Source organism: Solanum tuberosum, unplaced genomic scaffold (genome assembly GCF_000226075.1).
Source record: "Solanum tuberosum cultivar DM 1-3 516 R44 unplaced genomic scaffold, SolTub_3.0 scf00477, whole genome shotgun sequence".
NCBI classification, from domain to species: domain Eukaryota; kingdom Viridiplantae; phylum Streptophyta; class Magnoliopsida; order Solanales; family Solanaceae; genus Solanum; species Solanum tuberosum.
In genome coordinates this window covers 367,302-378,582 of record NW_006239397.1, presented here as the reverse complement: position 1 = coordinate 378,582, position 11,281 = coordinate 367,302, and the positions used below count along the sequence as shown (strand labels likewise).

General features: G+C 31.0%; 2 protein-coding genes across 2 annotated transcripts; both read right to left on the bottom strand.

The window, feature by feature from the left end:
* Nucleotides 1-5,201: 5,201 nt before the first annotated feature.
* Nucleotides 5,202-6,957, bottom strand: LOC102600776 (uncharacterized). The gene is made up of 2 exons (XM_006364077.2): nt 6,342-6,957; nt 5,202-6,162 (listed from the first exon to the last, which is right to left on the bottom strand). The coding sequence occupies exons 1-2, from the start codon at nt 6,487-6,489 to the stop codon at nt 5,561-5,563; spliced, it is 750 nt and encodes a 249-aa protein (XP_006364139.1). The 5' UTR covers nt 6,490-6,957; the 3' UTR covers nt 5,202-5,560.
* Nucleotides 6,958-7,900: 943 nt separating this feature from the next.
* On the bottom strand, nt 7,901-9,985 carry LOC102600454 (uncharacterized). Its single transcript, XM_006364076.2, has one exon. The coding sequence runs from the start codon at nt 9,434-9,436 to the stop codon at nt 8,300-8,302; it is 1,137 nt and encodes a 378-aa protein (XP_006364138.1). The 5' UTR covers nt 9,437-9,985; the 3' UTR covers nt 7,901-8,299.
* Nucleotides 9,986-11,281: the final 1,296 nt, after the last annotated feature.

The following is an 11,281-nucleotide window of genomic DNA, read 5'->3' as shown; positions in this document are numbered from 1 at the left end:
TATATATATATACACACTTGAATAAATTAAATGGTGCATGAATCATGCTACATAACAAAACTGAAAAAAATAAATTAAGCAACTTGGGAGAATTAATAGTGTGAGAGATAGATTAATAAAAATAGGCTAATGAGTGGACCTCAAGCAATATTAATATGTCGATGAGAAATTACATAAATTGAGAAAGAGGCCACAACAACTCCATCACATACATTTTTTGAAGTTTTTTTCATTCGATGTTTGATATCTGTATTGAAATTTGAATTCACATTAATGATGCACCACATCCTTTAATGATAAATCCATCGATGTGGCTAAGTCTTTATCGAACTTAAATAACTAATAATTCACTAGCTAAAGGCCGTAGTATCAATAATATCACGCGTTGTCATCAGATAATAAAGTTGATTTTGCGCCGCCCACCCAACTCAACTTACTTAAGTTAGGCTGGCAGAACAATTTTGTTAAGCAACTTCACTTAACAGAACTAATTTTCTTGAAATGCATAAATTAACACGTCTTCCACTACGTAATTAAGAAAATAACAATATGATCAGATTGTTACTATAAGTAATTAATGGTGTAAATATTTTATAGTGCATTATTATTAATTAATATCACTTATTTTTTAAGAAAGACATTTTGTGGAAAAGAAATTCCTTTTGTGCCAAACACACCCTAATAGAAAGTTAAAAATACTCCATAGAATTGTGTATACATAAAAGGTTCAAATTGTTGATGACTATTGACTAGTATATATTTTTTTAATTTGATGGTCGATACTTCTTTCTTTGAGTCTGATTAATTCATATTTACATTAGAATATCTTATTTTGAGCGTAAAACATTCTTTATTAAGAACGATTTTACATTCGAAACTTAAATTCAAAATCTTAAATTCAATTAATGAATACTTACCGTTGTATCAGTATCAATAATATTTATCTCTAGATCCTGTTGAGTTTTGCCTACCTAGCTAGTGTCCCATACATCCTATTAATTTCTATGTTTTTTCTTCTTTTACTCCACCTTTTAAAGGAAGGGGGTTATGACACGTGTAACTTCCCTCAATTAATTAATTAATAGAATTAGGTAGGCTTTGAAAAAACCTAACACAAATGTTTCTTGCAAAAAAAATTCCTTAAATATAATCCAATCATACTAAATTAGCTAACTAATTATGTCTAGCTTCAACATATCGTGGATTCAAGTTTCTTAGTGGTCGTTATCAAAATGAATTTTCGCATATCAAAAAAATTCTGAATGTGATGGGAGTGTTAAGAATATGATAAAATAAATTGTTATATTAATATTTTTAAAGATAGAAGTATAAAAAACACTCCTAAATTTGACGTAAATTAGTAGTTTCATTTCCGAATTATTTACGGCCTTAAAAACACCCTTTACTTGACTAATTGAAGTTACATATACCCCTGATCTTGCAACATTAGTGAAATACGCCCCTGAATTCTCGTCAAGTTTATGGGTGTTTTCAACACTTTTCTCGATTTTTATTAAGAATTTCATGCTCCTACAAGAGTTTGAGACCACTTGTTATGTCATGTTGCGTATCGGGAGTGTATCAGGGGTATATCTAGGTTTAGTTAGTCAAGAATAAGAGTGTTTTTAAGGCTGTCAATAATTCGAGGATAAAACTAATAATTTACGCTAAGTTTAGGAGTATTTTTTATACTTCTCTCTATTTTTAAATGAAATAATCATGCAACTCAATATAAAGTAATGGCAAACATAAGTTGGTGATTGGTGATGGAGGCTTAATTAAATTAAGATGTATATAATTAATTTACTCAATATTTTTTGAATTTTATAGTCTTAACTCTTATACATGATATGTAAGATGTTAGGTATAATGAAGACGAATTTAGAATTTAAAATTTATAAATTCTTATAGCGACCTCAATTGCAAATTAATATGTATAACCACGATTACTATGCTCTATCCATTTCAAATAGTTTGTCCTCCTTTTTTTTTAGTCCATTTTAAAAAATAAAAAACCTTTTTTTGTATTTTTATTCAATTTTTCATGTGACATATTTAAAATTTTAAGATTCAATAATATTTTAATATTATCAATATATTTTTAATTTAAAATTACAAAATTCATAATTTTTACTTTACAAATTAAAATATGACAAATATATTGAAACGAAGGAGTACATTAATATGGCAAAAATTAGTGGATTTGTATGAACCCCTAAATATGGCGGCAGTTGAAACTGCAATATTACTTCTTTTGTTACAAAACTTGAACCAAAAAATGAAAACTAATTATGACGTTTTCATAAGATTCTAAAACCTAACAAAAGGCCAAAAAAAGAGGAAAAATAAAAAAGTACATAGTTTTTATAAAATCAGGCTTTATTCATGTATAATACTAACGTCTTTAAGTAATTTAGGTACTATTTGTTAACAGTTGCAATAATATATATAGTTGTAACGTCTAAGAATATTTTTTATTAATGTATATCTACACGTACGACTATACCTTATAATTTATATCTTATCTTGGGAATCTTATAATGTACTTTACGATTATCTTATCTGAATTTTCATCATATAATGTACTTATTGATTCAAACGAAATGTGTTTTATCATTATTATATTGCAAAGTCAAGATTTTCACTGAGGAAATGTAAAATCTAAAAAAGTAAATATAAAAGAAAAAAAAATCCAACATGTAATATATACACACAAAAAAAGTTGATGTATCAACATAATGTATTTTTTGATAAAGAGGTATCGATTAACTCTCCTTAAACAAAGACAATTCTGCCCCCTTGCGACTATACACTTTGATATTTAATCGGTAACACGAGTTAAGATCTATACACTAACAATATAAATGCCATTTAATTTTTATAATTAGGTCATAATTTAAATAATTGAATTACTTTTCAATAAATGTCTTCACTAATTAAATTATAATCGTAAATCTTCTGATATATATAACTTAAATTCATTTAAAGTTTCGCGGCACAATTTTAGCTTGTTCCTACTTTTTTAAGAACATGTAAATGACAAATTTAATTACGTAAGAAGCCAAGTTGAAAAGTTCAGGAAAAATGATGTTATTTTAATGATCTTGTGGGACCTAATTCTCATTAAAGTTAGGGAAAATTACGTGGCTTAGCTAACTCAGTTTTTAAATTATTTTTTATAATAATAGTTTTTTTTTTCTCTATATATATTGTATAGCAATAATTTGAGATTTTATAGCAAATATGCGTGAATATACTTATTTTCACAAATACAATTAGATAGACATATTGTTTACGTGCGAATACACATATTATACACGTAAATGTAATACATTTAATTATTATTATTATTATTACTATGCATATAAATATAATGTACTTCACATAAAAATATTATATACATGTGAATATTATCATGTATATAAATACAATATATTTTACTATAATAATGAATGCAAGTATAATATACATAGCACTATATATTTATGAAATCTAAACACAAATAGCATTATATGTATGGTTTTTTTCCTTTTAAGTTATTGTATCGACCGTCACATGTTAATGTTCTTCTAAGGGATAATTACCTTTTTGGTTCTACGTACCTGAGAAAATTAAGGAATAATTATTTAATCATACAAATATTCTTGTCATATTTACTAATTCTTTAACTAATTAATAATTCATATCAAGTTTCAAACCAGATACACTCTAAAATACAAATGCATAGGGAGAGACACGAGGGAGGTGAGCGAGAGACCTAGATACATGTGAATCACACTATATACATGTATCTGGAATATTAGACACTTTTTGAGACACAAATACAAAGGGAGAGAGGCGAGTGAGATAGGAGAGAAGCGAGTGAGATAGAAGAGAGGCGAGCGAGAAATTCAGATATATGCAAATCTACTTGGATATAGTGTCTCTGAAACAAATTACACCTAATTATCACCCACTTGTATATGAGATACATGTATCTGGATGCGTCAAATACATGTATTTGAGGATCGAAATCTGGCACGAGTGATAATTTCTAAAACTCACGAGAAGACACGTAATTAGGCCTAAACTAGTGAATTTTGTGTTGTTTGTCCTAAAAATAATGTATAACGTGCAAAAAAAAAAATCTAATGAGAGATGGCAATAAAATATTCAATAACAATATATTTTTTTTAGAAAAATCACATAAAACAAATAGTGCATATTAATAAGTCATAATAGAATTATGATAATTTAAAAGTATTAAGGCATGCTAAAATAAATCTAATAATAAGTATTAGTTATATGACTAGATATTCAAAAAAAATAAAATTATATTACGTATTTTAATTGTTTAAATCAATATGTAATGAAACAATGGAGTATCTTCTATTTAAATGTGAGGTCTCTAAAAGCATTTAGAAGAAAGTACTACTCTCGCAAACCATCCCTCTTGGGAACATGGTGTGGCAAAGGGAGATACACTGGACAATTAGAAATTGGAAACCATCCTTCTTGAACTTTATTTAAGCTACTAATATCTATGAGCTATAAAACTTATTAGACTATTCAAAATTCTAAGTTCAAATTTGAAATAATATGTTAAAAGATAAACCTATGAAAAAGTTTTTAAAATATTTATAAATTATATCACAGTTATTTTTATATTAAAATACTTTTAAAAATTATATTCATATCATATTGATTTGATTCGATTTGATTTTTTTTAGTTAAAATCAAATTAAACTAAATTAATTATGATCAAGTTCTATTTTTCCACACCAAACATTTAAATAAGGCAAAAATGACAAATATACCCCTGAACTATCATAAATGGTATGCAGATACCCTCCGTCATACTTTTGGGATATTGATGCCCCTGCCATCCAAAAAACTAGAGCATATATACCTTTTATACTAACGAACATACACGCGTCATAATCTTATCTACCGACCCGACATTTATTAAATATCGGATCGACGGATAAGATTGTGTCACGTGTCCTTATTTAGTCTTCTATTAGAGTGAAGGACATATATGCTCTAAATTTTGAACGGCAAGAGCACCAATATCCCAAAAGTATGACGAAGGATATCTGCATACCATTTACGATAGTTCGGAGGTATATTTGTCCTTTTTCCCTTTAAATAAATCCAAAATTTGTCTTCAGTTAATTTTGTTGCTCCCCGAGTTCATTTACTAGCCAAGTAATTTGACTAATAATCTTAGAAATGTATAATTGATTGTAGTCATTCTTCAATCATCATTGTTGTGTATATCTAAACCATTTCTAATAATATAAGGATATATTTGACCTATTGAAGAAACAAGAATATTATTGATAAAACAATATGACTACAATTTTATTCCTCCCTTAATTCTTCTCTTCTATGATTTCTCCGTGATTTGAGAGTCGTCAGTAACGTATATGATATATCTCAAACCAGTATGATTTGGACTTGATCTCCATGAAGGATTTTCTTGAAATATTTGATTGTGAAGAAGAGTCTGGCATATCTTGATCTCTTTATAAATATCCCAAGAATTTATGTGATATTCGAGATCTCACAATAAATTGTCCTATTCTTTTCTTTTTCCAGGTTGCTTCTTTTTTCTCATAAAAAGAATCACAAAGACAACTACAGATAACATTACAGCTGATCCAACAATAACAGGAACACATACCTTGCTCCTCTTAGGCAGTTTATCCTCCTCTTTTTCACAAACTTCATCATCTTTCAAATTTCTACATTCAACTTTATCATCACCTATTTTGGTTTCCCTTCCGGGCAATTCATTATTAGCACCATGTTGTTCGATTAGTCCTTTTCGATATGCAGTTACTGAATCAGCTGCTCCTTCGTCTTCTTGAAATCTCGCTCTTTTAAGAACTGTATAAGGCAAATTCTCTGAGCTGGTCTGTGTAACAAGCTCTGGCTCCTTCATTCTCTTTGGCATTGTAATAGTCAGGTTGGAGGTTTCCTCATTGAAGTTAGTTATAATTTCGTCCACGATTACCCCTTCTGGAATCTTAAAAGACTCTGTAAATTTTCTAATTTGTACACCTTTCTTGATCACTTCACTCCCGATCGTTACAGTTTCTTGGACCGGCTTCTCACATGTTACCACCAGTTTAGTCTTGTCCTCATTAAGATCAACCTTTACGTTTCCTCGCGTATAACCTACACAAATATTTTCCACAATCAAATAAAAATAACCAATGTTTCGCATAAATTAACTTTCGAACAAATGTTATTGAGTTCAGCAGAACCCGTATTTGGGCTTCAACCTCTGCCCCTGTAGTAACCAAATACCAGGAAACAACATTCTCATAGAATAAGTCAAACATACTAGAGATGACCTTTCAAATGAGCAGTGATGACGAACATAGTGTTTGTTTCTGTAGACTGGAAAGCAAGGCCAGCTCGATCTCTCGGAAACTGAAAGAATTCACTGGAGTTGAATTCATCTGAAACTCTTGCTACCTTGGATCTCAATTCCTTATCCATTTTTGATGATTGTTGGGGGAAACTTGATTGAGCAAGTTAAAATACTAATTTAAAGTCAAGAACTAACAAAAGCATATGCTAGACTTGAGAGAAAAGCACAAATGCTTTGCTTCATAACCAATTATACTTTGGATTATGAGGTCACATGGACGAAAGTCTTCTCACAAAGTTTTGTCCAAGTTCGCCTTCAAACAAGATTTTGCGTTTGATTCCAAACACATGAATACATTGTTAAACATTAAAATTGGATCCTGATTTAAATGGAACAATAGTTTACCGAGTTTAACTTATGCACCTACAGGCTACAATATAAAGGATTTTTACACTATCAATGTATGTAGCGTGTTGTTTGTTCACAATAATGTAAACAAAAAGACATCTTTAACGTACAAAAACTTGTTATATATAATAATATATCTTGTGAAATAGATAAGCAAGAACATGCAGGCAAATTAGTGAGAAATTAGTCATTACCTGAAGATGCTTTTCTTTGACTAGAATTAAATTTGTGGCTACCATTATCGAAACCTTTGACTTGGTCAACAAGAAAGCCACAACTTTGACCAATATCTTGAGACCACAACTTCCTTGCAGCTCACATGATGAGAATTGTTTAATACTAACCTGAAAGGTCAGACAATTTCAAGTAGAAAACAAGAACTTCTTCAGATAGTCATTGGTCAAGAAAACCTTGTAATAAGTCATTAACAAAGTTCCACTATTGACCACGAAGACAGTCAATGACAAAGACAGCACTCCTGTCAGAGAAGGACAACCCAGTGCACTAAGCTCCCGCGATGCACGGAGTTCAGGAAAGGGCCAGATCACAAGGGTCTATTGTCCGCAGCCTTACCCTGCATTTCTGCAACAGGTTGTTTCTACGGCTCGAACCCGTGACCTCCTGGTCACGTGAAAACTGAAAACAACTTTACCGGTTACACCAAGGCTCCCGTACAGAGGAAAACAACACTGGTCCAGAATCCATAGATCAAGATCTTAAGATTCCAGAAAGGGTATTTTCCGACTTCCGAGTTAAGAGAAAATGAAAACCAAAAAACAAAATGTTATCCCATGGAACAAGAGAAAGTGGTTTGTGACCAGCAGGCTATGGAATGTAAAGAGAACAGACTTGTGCAATGAAAGATCAGAAATCGTACGATAAGTATTTGGAGAACATACCCGAAATACGACAGTTAACCATGACAGAAGAATAGGAGAAACTTTGCTTGGCATCATCATTGAAATACGATAAAGAAAATGCCAAACTATAAGAGAAATAAAAGTAAAAATAAGAGATTCTTCGTATGGATGGTTATTCATAGACAGCTGCTAAACAACTATTACACACATTACAATAAATTTCCTTCCTGCTGATTCATTTCCTATATTTAGAAAAATCTAATGCAAGAGCTTCAATAAATGCATAATGCATTGATATATATCACCAATTACAGCATCATAAGCAAAATGTTGAAATGAAACTCAGTTACAGAGGTAAAAGACAACTGACTAAACAACCTCACACAAGATGAACAATACAACAATGGACCAGAGATCCAACTATTTTGCATTCTTTACATAATACATAGCGATAAATACATGAGTTTACCTCTTTAGACTATTTTGGGACATTGCACCATTTCATCCTCACTATTCTTCTCATCTAAAAAAGGGCAAACAAAAAGAAACAAGGGGAAAACTAAGAGCATAATCTGCTCTTCTAATAATGGTTGCAGAGGTGCACACACTCGACTGCTACAACTCTAAATGGAATCTCGATTCTGTTTTACCTATGCCAATGATGAATCCCTCACCCGATAGAGTCGAGCCCTTCCGTCCTGCTTCGAACAATCCTATGAAACACTTCTCGTACCTGACGCTCCAACGGGCCCAATCCATCTTTTAGACCATAGTAGACAATCCCAAGCTCCTGAACTCTTTGCTTAACTTCCCCTTCCTTTTCCTCTGAAAGGGGGAAATGAATGGTATCGGTCAATTCATTCATGTGGCGGGCGCATATCTCGATCTTATTAATCTCCCTCAACAATCCACAAGCATTTCTACGCTCCCTCTTTCTTGACTCCTCCAAAATCCTCTCATGGAGGGCGAGAACTGGAGCAGCCCAAATGAATTGCCTAGTAACATGAAAATGTGTCTGAAGGCCACGGTCTTGGCAGGGAATTGCAGCCACAAGCGTCCACATTACAAAGTAAAGCACATAACTCATTGTAAAAACAGCTACAGCTAATCCATTGGTGGCAGTAATTTCATTATTTTTTGGAGCAACTAAGTTTTGACCAATTGCTTGAAGTTGCTTAGCAGCAGACCAATTCCGCGATACACTCCATGACAATGATCGAAATTGGCCCAACGAATTATGATCCTTCTGAGCATTGTTTCGTCCAAATGACCTGTTTCTATGAGCAACACTTGAATTAGACTCTTTTTCATCAATCATACCAATTGCCAAATCAATCAAAGCTTTCATGGAACGACGAATTTGACCTTCCCCAATACTCCTCTGGTTATCCAATGCATAATAAACAATCTCCAACTGCTTCTGCCATTGCCTGATCAAGTCAATCCCATCTCGTATCGCATTACACACATCTAAAGCTTTCACACTCCTTTCGTAATATTCCATTACGTAACGGTCAGCAGGGGATTTATTCAACAACCCCTTATTCTTAGACACAATAGACTTAAACTGCTCCTGGCAAGAAAGGAACACATCCAATAGCTTGTGAATCCAAGGAATCGACAAAAGCTGATCAGAGTCAGCAGATGCCAAATCATTGAAAAGCTCAGCTACTTGCTTTTGAAAAGCTTCAAGCTCTAGCTCTTGGCTAGTTCCCTCATGACCACCAGATTCCATAGAATGTACTTGTTGATCGCGACGTAAACTCAGAATAGACCTCCCAAAAGTTGAAAAATCTGTTGCTGGCATTTCTTGAATTTTACATGAAACAATCAAATACCCCAAGAAATCTTGAAATTCAAACCAAAATCTCCCAAAAAGATCAAACAAGATCAAAACCCACGAATAACAAACACAAAATGAAAATAACCCAATACCAAAAATCGAAACTTTAAACAGAAATTAGTGTCAACCCCACAAAAATTCCTCACTACAACAACCTACCTAACTATGATCAAGAATTGATAGAAATGATTTGAAATTCACAAAATGAAAACAACCCAATACAAAAAATCAAAACTTTAAACAGAAATTAGTGTCCAACCCACAAAAGCTCTTCACTACAACAACCTAACTATGATCAAGAATTGATAGGAATGATATGAAATTCACAAAATTCAAGAACCCTTTTACCTTGACACCTCCAAATACTCAATCAATGCTCTCAAATCTTACTTTCACTAAAATGAGAGGAAAAAAAAGTGATAGTAGAATTCAAGAGAAAGAGAAAAACACAAAAGGGGAACCGAAAGACAAAGGTAAAAGATGTTTTTGTAACCCTAAAAAAGGGGCTTATATTGTGGTCGATTTGGACCGCGTATATTAGTTTGTTGGAAAAAAGGATGTTAAAGAAAAGAGAAATTGGCGCATTCTTCACTTTTATTCGTTGATTATAGTAAAAATAGATATCTAATTAAATCAAATTAAATCAAAGTCAAATAAAATTGATTTATTTAATTGATTTGGTTCGATTTTTATCCAAATCATGAACACCCCTAACTATAAATAAGTAAAAATAGATGGAGGAAGTAGTTAGTACTCTTTCCGTCTACTTTTATTTGTCCATTATACTAAAAATAAATATTCATTTTTACTTATCTAGCTTAAAGAATAAAGAAACAATTATTCACTTAGTTTTTAAATTACCTTTGTTCACTGTATTAAAAATAAATGTTTAGTTCTCAAAATATTGATTTGTTTTATATCAATAGTCATATGGTAAAATTATCATTATTTTATTGCTATTATAATCCTTAAAATGTAACTTTTTATTTAAGAATAAATTATAATGCAGATATTGGAGTATTACAACGGCTGAATTATTTTTTGGTAGATGCTATCATTAAAAAATAACAAGTATACAATGTATATATTTAAAATATGTCAGTACTTTTAAACAAAATAAATGTTTCGACACTATTATGGGAAGTATTTTTGTTATTTAACTTGTTTTAATCCAATTATTAGTTGTGCTCATAATCTATGGCATGATCTTTTCACATAAAATAATACATGAATCTTCATATAGTTTTTGTGGATATTGTTTAAGATTAAAAAAAATAGCAACCAAACATTCTTTTTCTGTAAAATAATAAGGTTAGATTTTAAGTGAGATTTAAATATTATAATTCAACAATCAACAACAATATGTTACATGTTTGTGATTGAAATCTCATTTTTTTCGGAAAGATTCAAAATTTAAAAGAAATTATACTCTATGAGACTATATGACCAATTGTAATTTAAGTAGAAGAAAATGATGATGTAATTTTTATTAATTTTTATTTATTGGTGTCATATTAAAGTTTACCCATCTCAAATTAATCATATAAGTTATGTGACATAAGGGCCCGTTTGGCCATAGATTTCCCAAATAATATTTGGGGAAAAATTTGGCAAATAGTGTTTGTCCATACAATTTGCCATTATTTAGCAAATATTTTTGGCAAATATCCCAAATTCCCAAATACTAGTTTTTTCTAGTATTTGGGCCAAATCTCATTATTTGGAATCTTTTGAAAATTGAAATTTTACCCCAAACTTTTATCTTTTACAAAAACACCCTCTATAGTAGTTGTTTGCGTTGTATTACAT

What these genes read in the sequence shown, in the direction of transcription:
- LOC102600776 (XM_006364077.2), bottom strand. Translation starts at nt 6,489, where the DNA reads ATGGATAAGGAATTGAGATCCAAGGTAGCAAGAGTTTCAGATGAATTC. An exon ending in CATCACTGCTCATTTGAAAG is followed by an intron (nt 6,163 to 6,341) that starts GTCATCTCTAGT and finishes ATATTTGTGTAG; the next exon opens with GTTATACGCGAGGAAACGTA.
- LOC102600454 (XM_006364076.2), bottom strand. Translation starts at nt 9,436, where the DNA reads ATGCCAGCAACAGATTTTTCAACTTTTGGGAGGTCTATTCTGAGTTTA.